Source organism: Trichechus manatus, unplaced genomic scaffold (genome assembly GCF_000243295.1).
Source record: "Trichechus manatus latirostris isolate Lorelei unplaced genomic scaffold, TriManLat1.0 scaffold00041, whole genome shotgun sequence".
Lineage (NCBI taxonomy): Eukaryota > Metazoa > Chordata > Mammalia > Sirenia > Trichechidae > Trichechus > Trichechus manatus.
In genome coordinates, this window is record NW_004443977.1 from 17,664,018 (window position 1) to 17,681,682 (window position 17,665).

The window sequence follows — 17,665 nt, forward strand, 5'->3', positions numbered from 1 at the left end:
ACTGTGTCAGTCCATCTCTCTGAGGGTCTTCCTCTTTTTCGCTGACCCTCTACTTTACCAAGTATGATGTCCTTCTCCAGGGACTTATCCCTCCTGATAAAATGTCCAAAGTATGTGACTTATAGTCTCATATTCTTGCTCCTAAGGAGCATTCAGGTTGCACTTCTTCCAAGGCAGATTTGTTCGTTCTTTTAGCAGCCCATGGTATATTCAATATGCTTTGCAAATAGCACAATTCAAAGGCAACAATTTTTATTTAGTCTTCCTTATTCATCGTCCAGATTTCACATGCATATTAAGCGATTAAAAACATCATGCCTTGGGTCAGGGGCACATTAGACTTCAAGGTGACACCTTAGCTTTTCAGCACTTTAGAGAGGTCTTTTGTAGCAGATTTGCCCAACAAAATGTGTCTTTTGATTTCTTGACTGCTGCTTCCTTGGGTGTTGATTGTGGAGCCAAGTAAAATGAAATCCTTGACAACTTCAATCTTTTCTCCGTTTATCATGATGTTGCTTACTGGTACAGTTGTGAGGATTTTGGTATTCTTTATGTTGAGGTGGAATCCATCCTGAAGGCTCTAGCCTTTGATCTTCATCAGTAAGTGCTTCAAGTCCCATTCACTTTCAGCAAGCAAGATTGTGTCATCAGCAAAAAGCAGGCTGTTAACGAGTCTTCCTCTAAACTTGATGCCCCATTCTACTTAAAAGTCCAGCTTCTCGGATTTCTTGCTCAATATACAAATTGCATAGGTATGGTGAAAGGATATAACCCTGACACACACCTTTCCTGACTTTAAACCCCACAGTATCCCCTTGTTCTATTTGAATGACTGCTTCTTGATCTATGTACAGTTTCCTCATGAGCACAATTAAGTTTCCTGAAATTCACAGTCTACTTGATGTTATCCATAATTTGTTATGTTCCACACAGTTGAATGCCTTTGCATAGTCTATAAAACACAGGTAAACACATAAGTAACAATGCACAATCACCAGAAGAGAGACTAGATAAATGGGAACTCCTAAAAATCAAACACTTATGCTCATCAAAAAACTTCACCAAAAGATAAAAAGGCAGCCTACAGAATGGGAAAAAAAAATTGGCTATGACAAATCCAATCAGAGTCTAATCTCTAAAATCTACAAGATACTGCAAAACCTCAACAACAAAAAGACAAATAACCCAAGTAAAAAATGGGCAAAGGATATGAACAGGTACTTCACCACATAAGATATTCAGGCAGCTAATAGATACATGAAGAAATGTTTACGATCATTAGCCATTAGAGAAATGCAGGTCAAAACTACAATGAGATATCATCTCACCCCAACATGGCTAGCATTAATCCAAAACACACAAAGTAATAAATGCTGGAGAAGTTGTGGAGAGACTGGAACACTTATACACTGTTGGTGGGAATGTGAAATGGTACAATCACTTTGGAAATCGATTTGGTGCTTCCTTAAAAAGCTAGAAACAGAAGTACCATACAATCTAGGTATCCCGCTCCTTGGAATATATCCTAGAGAAATAAGAGCTGTCACACGAATAGATATATGCACACTCATGTTCATTGCAGCACTGTTCACAATAACAAAAAGATGGAAAAAACCTAGATGCCCATCAAAGGACGAATGGATAAACAAATTATGGTATATCCATCCACACAATGGAATATTATGCAAAGATAAAGAACAATGATGAAGCTGTGAAACATTGTATAACATGGTGGAAGCTGGAATTTATTATGCTCGGTGAAGTTAGTCCGTCACAAAAGGACAAATACTATATAAGACCACTATTATAAGAACTCAAGAAAAGGTTTAAACACAGAAGAAAACATTCTTTGATTGTTATGGGAGGTGGGAAGGGAGAGTGAGGGTTATTAACTAACTAGATAGTAGATAAGAATCATCTTAGGAGAAGGGAAAGACAGGACGCACTACAGGGGAAGTCATCACAACTGGACTAAACCAAAGCTAAGGAGTTTCCTAAATACAGTCAAATACTTTGAGAGACAGAGTAGCAGAGGTAGAGTTCTGGGGACCATGCTTTCGGGGGACATCTAGGTCAACTGGCATAACAAAGCTTATTAAGAAAATGTTCTGCATTCTACTTTGGTGAGTAGTGTCTGGGGTTTTAAAATCTTGCAAGCTGCCATCTAAGACGCATCAATTGGTCCCAAACACCTGGAGTAAAGGAGAATGAAGAACTCCAAAGACACAAGGAAAGTATTAACCCAAGAGACAGAATGGCCCACATAAACCAGAGACTTCATTAGCCTGAGACCAGAAGAACTAGATGGTGCCCGCCTACCACCAATGACCACCCTAACAGGAAACACAACAGAGAGTCCCTGAAGCAGCAGCAGAAAGATGAGGTGCAGAACTCAAATTCTAGTAAGAAGACCAGACTTAATGGTCTGACTGAGACTGGAGGAACCCCAGATAACGTGGCCCCTGGATTCTGTATCAGCCTAGAACTAAAACAATTTCCAAGGCCAACTCTTCAGACAGGCATTGGACTGGACTGTGAGACATAAAGTGATACTCGTGAAGAGTGTGCCTCTTAGTCAAGTAGATACAAGAGACCAAAGCGGCAGCTTCTGTCCAGAGGTGAGATGGGAAGGCAGAGAGGGTTAGGAGCTGGTTGAATGGTCATGGGAAATCAGGTGCGGAAAGGAGGAGTGTGCCGTCGCAGAATGGGGTGAGCAATTAGGGTCACCTAACAATGTATATATAAAATTTTGTATGGAAGACTAACTTGAAATGTAAACTTCATTTAACTACAACAATTAAAAAAAAAAAAAAAAACAGGTAAACATCTTTCTGTATTCTCTGCTTTCATCCAGGATCCATGTGACATCAACCCTTATATCCCTGGTTCCGTGTCCTCTTCTGAAGCTGGCTTGAATTTCTAGCAGCTGTTTGTTGATATACTGCTGCAGTGGCTTTTGAATGATCTTCAGCAAATTTTTACTTGTGTGTGATATTAATGATATTGTTCAATAATTTCCATATTCAGTTGGATCACCTTTCCTGTAGGATCTCTTCCAGTCAGTCTGCCAGGTAGCTGTCTTCCAAATTACTTTGCATACTTAAGTGAGGACCTCCAGTGCTGCGTCCATTTGTGGAAACATCTCAACTGGTATTCCATCAATAACTGGAGGCTTGCTTTTCGCCAATACCTTCAGTTCAGGTTAGATTTCTTCCTTCAGTACCATAAGTTCCTGATCATATACTACATTCCTAAAATGGTTGAAGGTCAACCAATTCTTTTTGATTTAGTGACTGTGTATTCCTTCCATCTTCTTTTGTTGCTTCCTGCATCATTTAATATTTTCCCCACAGAATCCTTCACTATTGCAACTCAAGGCTTGATTTTTTTCCTTCAGTTCTTTCAGCCTGAGAAATGCCAAGCATGTTCTTCCCTTTTGGTTTTCTATCTCCATCTCTCTGCACGTCATTATAATACTTTACTTTGCCTTCTGGAGTCATCCTTTGAAATCTTCTGTTCAGCTCTTTTACTTCATCATTTGTTCCTTTTCCTTTAGCTACTCAATGTTCAAGAGCAAGTTTCAGGGTCTCTTCTGACATCTATTCTGGTTTTGCTTTTTCTTTTCTGTCTTTTTAATGACATCTTGCTTTCTTCATGTATGATGTCCTTGATGTCATGCCACAACTCATCTGGTCTTCTGTCATTAGGGTTCATAATGTCAAATCTATTCTTGAGATGATCTCTAAATTCAAATGGGACATACTCAAGGTCGCACATTGGCTCTCGTGAAGTTGTTTTAATTTTCTTCAGTTTCAGCTTGTATTTGCATACGAGCAATTGATGGTCTGCTCTGCAGTTGACCCCTGGCCTTGTTCTGACTGATGATATTGAGCTATTCCATCATCTCTTCCCATAGATGTAGTCTATTTGATTCCTGTGTATTCCATCTGGTGAGGTTCACGTGCAGAGTCACCATTTATGTTAGCGAAAAAAGCATTTGCAGTGAAGAATTCTCAGCCTTGCAAAATTCTAACATGTGATCTCAGACATCATTTATATGACTAAGACCATATTTGCCAACTACCGATCCTTCTTTGTTTCTAGCTTTCACCAGTAATTAGCAATGCATCCTGATTGCATGTCCGATCAATTTCAGATTGCAGATGTTGGTCAAATTTTCAATTTTTTCATCTTTGGCCTTAGTGGTTGGTTGGTAAATTTGAATAACAGTGCTATTAACTGGTCTTCCTTGTAGGTGAATGGATGCTATCCTATCACTGACAGTGTTGTACTTCAGGATAGATATTGAATTATTCTTTTTGAGGATGAATGCAACACTATTCCTCTTCAAGCTGTGATTCCTGGCATAATAGACCATATGATTGTCCGCACAAAATGGCCAATACCAGTCCAATTCAACTCACTGATGCCTGGGATATCGATGTTTATGTGTCCCATTTCATTTTTGATGATTTCCAATTTTCCTGGATTCATACTTGGTACTTTCCATGTTCCAATTATTAATGAATGTTTACAGCTCATTTTGAGTCTTGCCACGTCAGCAAATGAAGGTCCCGCAAGCTTGACTCCACTCACGTCATTAAATTCAACTCGACTTTGATGAGGCAGCTCTTCCCCAGCCGCATTTGGAGTGCTTCCAACCTGGGGGGCTCATCTTTCTGCACTAAATCAGACAATGTTCCATTACTACTCGTAAGGTTTTCGCTGGCTAATTCTTTTCAGAAGTAGACTTCCAAGTCCTTCTTCCTAGTCTGTCTTAATCTGGAAGCTCAGATGAAACCTGTCAGCCACCATGGGTGACCCTGCTGGTATTTGAATACCGGTGGCAGAGCTTCCAGAATCACAGCAACACACAAGCCCTCGCAGCACAACAAACTGACAGATGTGTGGAGGAGCAAAGTTTTACCGCAGAATAAAGCTTCCCCATGGGATTTCCAAGGAACAGCTGATGGATTCCAACTGTCGATCTTTTGGTTAACAATTGAGCTCTTAACCACTGTGCCACCAGGGCTCCACTTTTTACAGGTGCTCCATATTAAATGCTGGCATGATGATGAAATATTACTGAAAAATAAATGATCTACCTATCATTTTGTATTTCTTGTTGATAATATCAAAAACAATTTATTAGTGTTGTTGTTGTTAGCTGCTGTCAAGCCAGCTTCCAACTCATGGTTATCCCATGCACAACAAAAGTAAATGCTGCCTGATCCTGTCCCATCCCAATGATTGGTTGCAGACTGGACTATTGAGATCCATAGGGTTTTCTTTGACTCATTTCTGGAAATAGATCACCATGTCATTATACCTGGTTCACCTTAGTCTGGAAGCTCTACTGAGACGTGTTTAGAGTCATAGACACAAAACAGCCTCCACTGACAGAGAAGTGGTACATGCTCCTGAGGTTCATTAACTGGGAATTGAACCAGGGTCTCCTGCAGGTAAGGCAAGAATTCAACAACTGAATCACCATTGTCCCCTTAATTCATTAATACGTGCAGATATACTAACTTCATCCTATTTCTGGGTCTTAACCATTCACAACGAAATTACCTTTAATGAATACAGCTAGCAAGTCATCACTGATATCCTTTGTGACTCCCAGATGGTACCAAGGATCATTGGCACCATTTAAAAAGATGATTTTGCTTCCGTTCACATTGAGGCCACCATAGTACCTGTTGGTGACCATAGCACCCCGAATCAGTGAATCACTATTGAACACACTGCCAAAGACATCGGAACACTTCTTAGCAAAATACCTGCCAGAAAAAAAGGAGACAAAATTGTAGGTGCCAGAAAGCAGGATTCAGGAATGTATGAAAGATATCTACAGAAAGAATGTGGTGTTTTTTGTTTGCTTTTTTAGTTGTTTTGTTTTCCCCTCGAGAATCTGAGTTACTTAAAATAGCTAAAATTTTTTTCTTCAGTTTAAGAAAGACTCTATCTTTCTATCTGTCCATCTAACTATCCATCTGTCTATCTATCTATCTACTTACCTTTCTATCTATCTGAATCCCTGATGTACAACAGTTAAGAGCTCAGCTGTCAACCAAAATTATAGCAGTTCTAATCCATCAGTCGCTCTTTGGAAACCCTATTGTGCAGTTCTACTCTGTCCTATACGGTTACTATGAGTCAGAATTGACTCGACGGCAATGGATTTTGTTTGGGTTTTATCTATGCACCTACTTACCTACCTATGTACCTACCTACCTACCTCTCCTATGACTTCCTCTAGAGGTCCTTCGGTAGCTAAGCATGGAGGAATGTGGTCTCCAAAGTATTTATCTATTTGGACCCTTGGTCAACACAACATAGAGTCTCAATGAGGAGACTGTAAACCTCATGGGCTTATGTTTCCTGGACACCACCTAAGGGTTCATAACAAGCAAAGGAGAAAAGTCTATTATTTGCCTTCCCTTGAACCTATACTTGTAACTAGAATAGTAACTACTGTGGGAAGGAAAAAGTTCAATGCATAGCCTGCCTGCCTGTTGAGGAAGAGAGCACAGAGACAGTAAGAGCGAGAGTTGGCCTTCAATTTAATTTTCCCTCTAAATATGGAAAAAAAAAAAAATCCCTGCAATCATGGTTTCTACTTACACACAAAAGTTAAGGCAGAGCTTTTACCTGAGAGGCAATCCAGTGAAAGACTGGTTCTTTAAATCTGTGGTGAAAAAGTAGCCAAATTCAGTGCAACTTTGATATAACCATGGCTTGGCTGGAAAGGAAAACATCAATTAACTTAACCAGAAAAGATATTTTTGTTGATGACTAAATAAAAAGCTTAAAAAAAAAAAAAAAAGCCCTCTAATTTGCAAACTTCTTGTGACCTTCTGAAAGGAAGTTGATCTTATTATTATTAATGTTAGTTTTAGTCATGCCCAACATTACCACACCAAGAACTGATACTATGTGCAATGATCAGGAGATGTTGGTGAAGACCCACGTGCTCCTGAAATAACATTTTCCCATTCTCCCCAGGGCCATCTCTATGAGTACCACAGAACTGTCCCACTGTGTGTCCTTTATTTTCAGCCTCTGCTAGGAAAGTGCTATGTTGTCTCTGCATCCTCCTCTAGTTACCTTCTCCTAAGAATCACCCAGTCCCCCCTCCATGAAGTTTCTTGAAAGAGGGATGAAAGCTTGATGTCTTTGTCCCTCACCATCTCTGTACCGTCATTCGTTCCGTGATTGCAATTTCTCTCCCAGGTCACCAGTATTGGTAGGGTGAGTAAATCAATGCATCTAATTGTGGATAATAACTTAAAGTTTGTTTGACTGAAATTTTAGCAGCTATATCAAGGATTCACATGTCTTTGAGCAACTTAGTTAACAACTTTAAGAACTATTCATACTAAAAATATATTGAAATTGTCATTATGTTGGATTTCCAACAGGCTAGTGGAAGAGAGAAAGTTCCTAAGTACTACAAATGGTTTGTGCTCGATTTGAACCCACCCAGCAGATCCACAGAAGGGAGGACTGGAGAGCTCTTCCACAAAGATTAGAGCCATGAAAGCCTTACATTGCAGTTCTACTTTGTAACACATGGGATTGTCACGAGTCGAAACTGACTCATTATCAACAGGTTAGGTCATTCTAGAGTGCAACCAGGTTTGAGAGCTGCTCTATATAGAATCTGAAGTGGGGTGAGGTATTTTCTTGGCATCAGTGACACTTAAAGGTATTAAGGGATACCTTTCTTTATTCTGATTCTTGCAATCCTGAGCATTTGGTATTTCTGCCTCTCTTACTAAAGTGATTTAATCTGTGTATGTCCAGCTCCTGGACTTATTCATTCCGTCTTCCCATCCTTGAGTAAAAGCCTTAGATCTGTTTTTTCATAATTCTTCACGAAGGTTAATGCAGCCTCACAACTTGCAGAATGTTTAATTCACATTATTGTGCTCATATTTCTCAACACCCAAAGGAAAACTTCTATTTTCATCAGATAACACTTTACCTGTTTTGTAAGTATTCCTGTCCAAAGAAGAGGAAGAGAATGCATTCACAGATTCCTTGTAACTTGCAGGATAACAAGAGAAACCTTTGTTCCTGAGCGTAGTTCTGATTACACTTGCATATCTATGATATGGTGAACCAAGTGAAGTATTAGTCATCTTCTCACAAAATTCATCAGTTGTCATCTCACCCATTTTTCTCTACAAAAAAAAAGATTCCTATTATGTTTAAAAGAATGTGCATGAGATGGCTTTCAGCTCAAAATGGAATTCAGCTCCAAAAATGATTTTAAATGCTTTAAATGATTCCTTTTAATTCAAATAAGGTGCAAATATTCTTTGGTGACTTTGGCCTGGATATCAACGCTGAAAATATTAACTCACCTGAGTAGGCTGCAGAGTCTGTTAGAAGTGAGTCACATCCCTTTTTTAAGACACATAGCTAAAAAACCAGTTGCTTTAACAATGGCTTTTGCTACTCAGGTCGGTATTTGGTTTGTAAGAATTTACAAATAAAGAAGCTTTGATTGAGCATGTGATATCTTGCCAGAGCAGTGCTAGAAACTTTGGAAGGTGTAAAAGATGAGAACCAACACTTTGGAAGAATCTAATCAACGAAGACAAAATACATACACTAAGAAAACAGTAATGAGATACTCTGGGGATTCTGATAGAGGTCAGTGACTAGAATCATGAGTAAAGGCTTCCTGAGGATGTAGGAATTGAGGTGGATGAGGAAGATTGTGTATAGAGATAAGTCGAGTACAGTTGTATGTTTTCACTAATATGAAGTATCTGAAGAAGACAGATGTATAGAAAATAGAGTTTAACAGTGATTACCAGGAGAAAGAAAGATGGAGAAGGGGGGAATCATTGTTTAGGTAACATACAGTTTTTGTTTATGGGGATGAAAAATTTGGCATTGGTTATCGGTGATGGTTGTACAACATGATTTATGAAATAAGTTTTATTGAACTGTACATGCGGAAAATTTTTAATTGGCAAATGTTATGTTCTTTATATTTTTATAACAATAAAAATTTAAAAAAATAAAATAGAAGAGTGCATTTTAGGCAAGGGAACCAGAAAGTCTGAAGAAGTGGTAGCAGGGATGTGTAATGTCTAAGACGATGATTGAACAGGCCTGGATTTGTGACCTTGAGTTAGTTACTTACCGGTCAGCCTTAGTTTGCTCATGTGTTCAAGGGGGACAATAAAAATAAGCTAATCAGAAAAACTCATAAGGTTGCTGTGAGGATTAAATAAAAGTAGCCCTTGGATAGTGCCTACAGCAAAGGTCATGGAATAAAAAGCAGCATTGTTATCATAATAAATATTACATATCTTCTTACATTTTCTTTGCTTGTTATAAGTATACAGGTAAAAAAACATTTGTCATTACTACAATCTTCACATGTACACTTCAGTGACATTATGATCATCATGTTATTCAATCATCACCATATTATTATTCTTATTTAGTCAAGAGAGATATTTAAGAAGAAAAAAGTGGAAATAAGTATTGACCATAGAATGTGTTTAGAAATGAAACTCTCTAACTTAGAAAAGATGGATAATAAGGAATCTTTCAAAGTTTTGAACATGTTAGTAATTTACTGAAAAAGATACTCAAAGAAGATCAGCCCAAGTAGAGGGACAGTGGTTTATTTATGGGAAGTTGAGAGATGGCCTAACTTTCTGTTACTGGCAAAATCATTGACTTCAAGACATACTTTCATGTAGGAATATCCATCTGAGATGCCATAGTCTACCAGTAAAGAGATTTGGGCAGAAGTGTGTGACTTTTTTCTCCTCACTTGTTACACATCATAAAATTCCATTCTTAGTTATTCTTAGAAAATTGTGTTGTTAATAATATACTAACTATGGAATTTTGAGTATTGCTTCTACACACCCATTGTAGAAAGGATATATTATTATGAAAGGCTGATGCATTTATTTCAGAAGTTTTGAAAGAGCATTTCCTTTGTTTTGGTTTGCTTTGGTATTGGCTTGAGGAAACAGAAAGGAAAGGACCTGACAGTAGCATACACCCACTTAACAGACCATATAGTTCTAATTAGGCAGCTGTGTAATATCTGTTCAGTTAGCAGTACATCAAGACTTTGTCGGGTTGACAGAAGCTGACAACTGAAGTTCAGCTTCCCTAAGTTCAGAAGAATTCAGTAGCTAGTCCTCACATTAACTGCAGACTTAACTTCAGACTATGGCTTGACTACTCTACTTTGACCAACAACTACAGAAATAGAGTTAGAGCCTGTGAAGGCTGGGAAAGGCTCTGTATTACTTTCATGCTTAATAATTCTCTCTACACCCATCATTTTGATTCATCCAGCAGGAAAGTGCTCCAGTCAACAACTATTATCTCCAGGGGAAAGACTTTCAGAAATTACAAAGTGCCCCAAATCAATTTCCTATACTTTTGTACAAGAAGAAAAAAAAAGAAAGCACCCTGGACGGGAATGTATGTCAAATTCCCGCCCAATTAAATCAATGCAATATTTTAACTGAAGACATTCTAGCAAGACAAACACAGATATGCATACACACACACAGAGTCCTCAACTTTTTCTGTCCCATCTGACTGCTTAATTTTACATTTTATTGATTATCAGTATCAGAGGAATAAAGGCCCTGAGTACAAAAAGGAACAATAAAACAATATTTCAAATTTGCTAACTTTTAAAACTATAAAAGTTTTACTGTTGATGAAGGTCAAATCTGTTGATAGAATTTACTTATTGAATTACATTTTTTGAAGTGTCTGTGGACTTAGGAATCCCTAGTGCCACATTTGGAGTCACTGGGTGGTGCAAATGGTTAATGTGCTCTGCTGTTAACCAAAAGGTTGGAGGTTCAAGTCCTTCTAGAGGTGCCTCAGAAGAAAGGCTTAGCAATCCGCTTTCCAAAATCATCTATTGAAAACCCTACGGAGCACAGTTCTACTGTAATACACATGGAGTGGCCATCGGTCAGACCGACTTGACGGCAACTAGCTGGTTGAATGCTACATTTGCACAGAAAATCTGCAAGTGACTACTAATACAGAAAGGGTTGCTAGAGAAACTGAATGTAATGAAAGAAAATGCAGTTATCCTCTATTAACTCATTTTTTTCAAGTGCTATAAAACTTTTCAATTTTGGGATTACGGGGAGGGGTAAAGATGGACATGAATAATTTGTATAGAAGATAGAGTTTTAAATTCTGCTTAAATTTCATAAGAATCACCTGAGGAACTGACTCATGGTTCCCACTCTAGAGGCTTGGAGGTGAGGCCAAGGAATCTGCATTGTTAACATACACTCCAGGTACTTATGCTGCACATCTTAAGAAATTTTGGTACAGCCAAGCCCTGTTTGACACTGATATTAAAAGTAAAAACCACCTCTCACCACGTGGTCTATATAGTGGCAACTCAGGGGATTTGGTTTGATTTGCTATAGCTGAAGCTCTGTTATATCGTGGCATAGATTTGCAATGTTTTCTTGAGCAAGAGATAAAGCCTTCAAAAACTCATAACTGCTGAGCGTCACCTGTGTATATGGCCTCACATTATCAAGGAAATAACACAGTTTCCTCATTTCTACCAGGCTCTTAAAAGGGAAAATATCAAAGTTCATACTAGAGTTGTATATTAGTTCTGGAAAAAGAAAATCACAGGAATTTCAAACCACTTACCTCCCCTTCTAACCCCAAAAAACCCACCCTGACTGCCATTGAGTCGATTCCGACTCATAGTGATCCGATAGGGTTTCCAAGGTTGTAAATCTCTATGGAAGCAGACTGCCACATCTTTATCCCTCAGAGACACTGGTGGTTTTGAAAGGCTGACGTTTTGGTTTGCAGTAGATCGCTTTCACCACTGCAACACCAGGCTCTTTCACCTCCGCTTATAGCACGTAGCAATCCTCCAAATGTAACTTTTTTCTATTCTCAGAATAAAAGCTACATTTTTATGCAAGAAAATTCCACACTGTAAAGAGTTTAATTTGTAGTTTCCAATCCACATATTTATAAGGATACTCTGAGGTTTCAGTCATGAAGCAAAAGGTAGAATTAAAGCCTCTTATAAATAACAATAATCTAGAGAAGGAAAAAAGTTAAGTATCAAAAAATATTTATACTTGACTAAGCCCCTTATGACCACTTCCTAATTTCAAATCACACCTCAAGAAATTATTGGGTATGATTCATTAAAATCAAGAAGCCAACAAACACTGAGGGAAATAATATGGTAGTGAATATTAAGTTTTGAATTTTAATGAGCACGTGGTGTTATATAAAGTTTCTTCCAGGAAATCACTACTGTGCCGTCATCTACAGAAGAGTCTCACATGTTAGCTCTGTCTCATAATGGTTGTGTTACAGCAGGTCAGTTGCTTGGCCTCTCTGAGCATCAGTTTCCATATCTTTAAATGTGGGGCTAACAATTCCCACCTATGGGACTGATTATTAGATTAAATGATATAAAGTGGGTGCACCTGTCCTGTAGAATGCTGAATCAAAATACCAAAAAAAAAAAAACTCTGTTGCCGTGTTGCCGTTGAGTTGATTCCAACTCAGAAACCTTATAGGACAGAGTAGAACTGCCCCATAGAGTTTCCAAAGAGCGTCTGGTGGATTTGAACTACCAACCTTTCGGTTAAAGTCCTAGAATTAACCACTATGCAACCAGGGTTTCCTAATCAAAATAAGAGCTCAATAAACCGGAAATTTTGCCATGATAATGTAAACATTTAATTTAGGGAAAAAAAAAGAGGGAAGGAAAGAATGTACAAAGGATGGAAGGGAGTGAAGGAAGGAAGGGATTGAAGGAAGGAAGATAAATGGAAAGATGGAAGAAAGGAAGGAAGGGAGGGAGTGAAGGAGGAAGTGAGGGACACAGGGAAGGAGGAAAGAAGAAAAAGAGAGAAGTAAGTGAAGACAAACTAGATTATTAATTTGGAGACTTTTTTTTTTAATATAAGCTAAGTAAATGTAATACATATTATCACAGTAGATAATACTGGGTTTTAGTCATAGAAAATCACATTGTAACTCTTACTCAGCCCCTTATTATCCTTGTGACTTTAGGCAAGTGATTTAAAGCCTTGAAGGCTAGGCTCCTCATTTGTAAAATAGGACTAACCTAGAGATACTGTGAGAATTTCTAGGAGAAAAACTATAAACTACTTAGTATAAGATGTGGGGCAAGATAAGCTCTTCGTCTGTGGTAGTTGTTATTAATATCATTATCTTCTAATTATCATTGTTATTCATTAACAATATAGAAAGAATAAAGCCATTGGATATTCATTTCTAGGCAAACTTATTTTGATACAAGTCCCTTAAATTTTCAAAAGATCAAATTGCATGTACTTGGTCTTCTGAAAAAAAAAAAATCTCTACCATCCTCAAAAGGAACACTTTAACTGTTTTCAGATCATTAGAAGTTACCTATATAGCATTTGGGTTTTAAATCCTGGAATAATTATCATCTTTTCTGAGTTTCAGCCAGCCAAATTGGAGACCAGAAACACCAGTTACAAAGTAAGCACATCTCCTAGTCCTTTTAGTAAGAAGATGGGCACAAAATTAGTTTTTACAGATTAAATAGCATGGAAATGTCTGTAGTGTGTAGAATTTAATTCTGGTGAAATGTTGCCTTGCATTGTCTTAAAAAGATAAAAAAATATGCATATAGATTGTACTCAATTATTCAGAGTAATAAAACATATGCATGATATTCAAATTAAATAACACATACGCAAATCACACATAATAAGTCGTCTTTCCTTGAATGATTCTTTACTCACAATCAAGAATTGACTCCACAAACTACTTCCAAAGAAGATAGGTAGGAAAGTGTATTCCCCATCTGTTCCATTTAACTAAAATATCCCAGTACAGTTGGGTATGAGGCTGGAAAGTAGAACTGGATGTTTCTGTTATTTCAGACCCTTAGAAACGGTGTTTGAGGAGAGAAGACATTGCGAGTTTCTGCTCCCCAGCCTGCCCTTGTTATTTCCAGTATGTAATGTCAACAGTTAGGGGCAGCTCTTTTCTAAGAATGACTCCAGCTTTCAGAGGATTCTGAATCCAACACTGGTCTTAGGTTTCTTGAAGTAGTCATTAACCCATGAACGTCAAATTAATTTAAAGTCAGTCATATTAACAAAATCTATTCTCCCTTTCTTGGAAAGATGATTTTCAATTAAGACTTTAAGGATTAATTTTACAAATACTTCCTTTGCTAGGCACTCATCATATATATTATTTTATTGAATGTCTGTTATGGATTGAATGATGTCCCCCCAAAATTTTTGTTGAAGTCCTAACCACTGGTACCTGTGATGTGATCTTGTTTAAAAACAGTGTATTTGAAGATGTTATCAATTTACATATGGTCAGAGTGGAGTGGGGGAATTCTAATCCAATACGAATGGAGTCCTATAAAAGAGAAGAGACACAGAGACAGACACTTGAAAACAACTATGCTACAATGGAGCTATTATGCAGCTACAAGTCAAGGAACACCAAAGCTACCAGAAGCTGAGAGAAACAAGAAAGAATCTCTCCTAGAGCCTTCGGTTAGAACATGGCCGTGCTGACAGCCTAAATTAGGGCTTCTAGCCTACAAAACTGTGAGAAACTAAGTTTCTATTGTCTAAACTCACCCTCTATGTAGTACTTTGTTCTGGCAGCATTAAGAAACTACTACAGTGCCCCATGAGCCTTGGAGCTACTAATACTTAACTCATGGAGTATCCTGTTGTCAGTTACATAGAAAACAAGTGGCAGAAACATAAGGGCAAGTGAGGAGATCTATCTTAAGCTAAACCAATGTTCCTTCTCCAGATAATAAAGAAAAACTTAGGTCCTTCTGGCAAAATGGCGTTCTAGGCAGAAGCACCATGCCGTCCCTCCACAGCAAAGATCTGAAAAACAGCCAAACAGAGAACAGCAATCCTGAAACCCTAAAACATCCAATGAAGAGATAAAGAACTCAGCCAAGCACCAAATGGAGTGAGAAAACAGACACAGAATGGAGAGGAGGAGAGGTTCATGCGAAGGTCGCCTATCAGCTAACACAGCATGGATCTACCATCTTGGACTCCTATCAGAGACCAGCAAATAGACGGTAGGAGAAAGCAGCTTTATGGAGCTTCCAGCAGGAGACAGAACAACAAGTAATTGGCAATATACACTTTCCCACCCCCCACCCTTCTTCACCCCCACTCAGCCTCCTCTGCTTCCCGCAGCCACAGTCTTTTGGCCGGGAAGCACCAGCTGCTTGGATTCCATCCGTCTGCACTGACTCCCTGAGTGCCGTTTGTTGGCTGCTGGTGTTGCTTTTTCTGCTTCTTTTGATTTCTTCCTTACTTCTCACCACCTCCCCCTCCTTTTGCTCAAATACCTGGCTCCGTGCACCATCTTTCCTTCTTCCTGAGGGGCTGTGGAGCTCAGTTCGAGTGTGGAACTGCTTCCTGGCCTGGGCTGTCATGCTGGCGGGATCCCGAGGCTTTTGTTTGTTTGTTTTGAATTGTTTATTTGTTTTCTTTTTTTTTTTTTCAAGTTGGGAGCTCGTTCTGGCTGGGCAGTGCTGCATGGCTTGGGACCTACCCCCTCAACTTGTGCAGATGCTCAGAGGGATCCCAGAGAGCATTTCTTTTTTCTTGGGTTTTTTTTTTCTGTTTTTTTGTGGGGGCTATTCTTGTTCTTTTTTTTTTTAATTTGTTTTGTTTTCTTTTCCCTCTTTTTCCCTTTTTGTTTTTCTTCATTACTCAGTTTCTCATCTCTCTATACCTTCCCTGTCTTCCTATGCACTGAAAACCTGGTGCTGAATACCTTTATGCCTTCTAGCCAGGCTGTACTGCAACACCTGGGAACAACTTCTCCAGACCTCATAGCCACACCAGTGGATCCCTGGGAGCTTTGCTGTTCTTTTTTCTTTCTAATTTTTTAATTATTCATTCTTTCTTTTCTTTTTTCTTTTTTTACCCTTTTTGTTTTTCTCTAGTTCATAGTCTCTCATCTCTCCACACCAACGGCAATCTCCCCTAGCACTCTTTTTAGTTTGTTTGCATGTTTTCGACTCCTGTTCCTCTCTCCTCTCTCCCATATCCATCTTAACTCCACATATCACAATCTACCCCCTCCATCCAGCCTACCTGCACCATGCGCTTAACATCACACCACCAAGCAGCACAGGCACGGCCTATCAGAACATGCCCTGCACTGATACCTACCCACCCTGGTAGCTGTAGTAAGTGCCACAAACAATCCATCCCAGCAACTCCTCTTCAGCTAGACCTGCCCTGCTGTACCATATCAGAGCGACTGACCCTGCCAATTGGAGAAGGAGGCAAAAAGAGTAGTGCCCACAGATGAGGAAACAACAAAGAACACACAACCCACCTGCTCAGACATAGCCAAATTTTAAAAAAGATGAAACAAACAAATCGACAATCAATAAATGAGAAAAAAATAACTATTGAAGTCCCTGAAGACAGCAGACAATATGAAAATATTTACAAAAACAGGACAGGATAGTTCCAATAGGCAACCAAAATAAAACACCAGATGACTTTCCAGTGGAAGAAAAGGCACTAGAACTACCTGATACGGAATTCAAATCTCTAATACTCAGAATTCTCCAAGAGTTGAAGCAAAAAGCAGACAAAAATGAGGAAAAAATAGACAAATTCAAGGAAAAGGCAGACAAATTTATGGAAACTACAAACAAAAAAATGGAAGAATTCAGGAAAATAATGCAGGAACAAAATTCAAAAATAAATTCACAACTAGAAATTATACAAAAACAACTATTAGAAATACGAAAGATAAACAACAAGATTTCAGAAATGGATGATGTCATAGAAGGGCTGAGGGGCAGATTTGAAACAGGAGAAGACAGGATCAGTGGAATTGAAGACAAACACTTGTATACAAGTCAGTTAGAGGAAAACTCAGAAAAAAGAACAAAGAAAAATGAAGAGACTTGAGAGTTATGTGGGACACAATCAAAAGCAAAAATTTTCGAGTGATTAGAGTTCAGGAACAGGGGGAGAAAACAGAAAACACAGAGAGGATCATTGAAGAACTGCTGACAGAAACCTTCCCCTATATCATGCAAGATGAAAAGCTGGCCATACAAGAAGCTCAACGAACCCCATATAGGATAGACTCCAAAAGAAAATCACCAAGACATATCATAATCACACTCACCAAAACAAAAGACAAACAAAGAATCCTGAGAGCAGCTCATGAAAAACAAGAAGTCACATATAGAGGAGAAAGACGAAGACTAAGCTCAGATTATTCGGCAGAAACCATGCAGGCAAGAAGGCAATGGGATGACATATACAAAACCTTGAAAGAAAAAAATTGCCAGCCAAGAATAATATATCCTGCAAAGCTCTCATTCAAATATGTTGGTGAAATTAGGACATTTCCGGATAAACAGAAATTAAGGGAATATGCAAAAACCAAACCAAACTTACAAAAATTATTACAGGGAGTCCTTCAATCTGAGAACAAACAACTTCAGCTCACAGGCTGAATCTAGGTGGCAGGATTGTACCAGCCAGATACCAAACTAGGAAACGAACTCTCAAGGACTATCCAAAACCAAAAGAAATACAACAGGGAAACAGAGCAGTTAATCTGTAAATGA

The 17,665-nt window shown here is 38.5% G+C and overlaps 1 protein-coding gene across 1 annotated transcript in view; it reads right to left on the reverse strand.

Moving 5' to 3' along the window:
- Nucleotides 1-5,551: 5,551 nt before the first annotated feature.
- Nucleotides 5,552-17,665, reverse strand: part of LOC101347079 (thymus-specific serine protease-like) — a 26,658-nt gene continuing 14,544 nt past the window's right edge. Inside the window, exons 3-5 of the mRNA XM_023731220.1 lie at nucleotides 7,991-8,189; nucleotides 6,655-6,745; nucleotides 5,552-5,783 (exon numbers count right to left, since the gene is read on the reverse strand). Of these exons, the coding sequence (XP_023586988.1) occupies nucleotides 5,552-5,783; nucleotides 6,655-6,745; nucleotides 7,991-8,189 (522 nt within the window). The remainder of the gene's footprint in view (nucleotides 5,784-6,654; nucleotides 6,746-7,990; nucleotides 8,190-17,665) is intronic.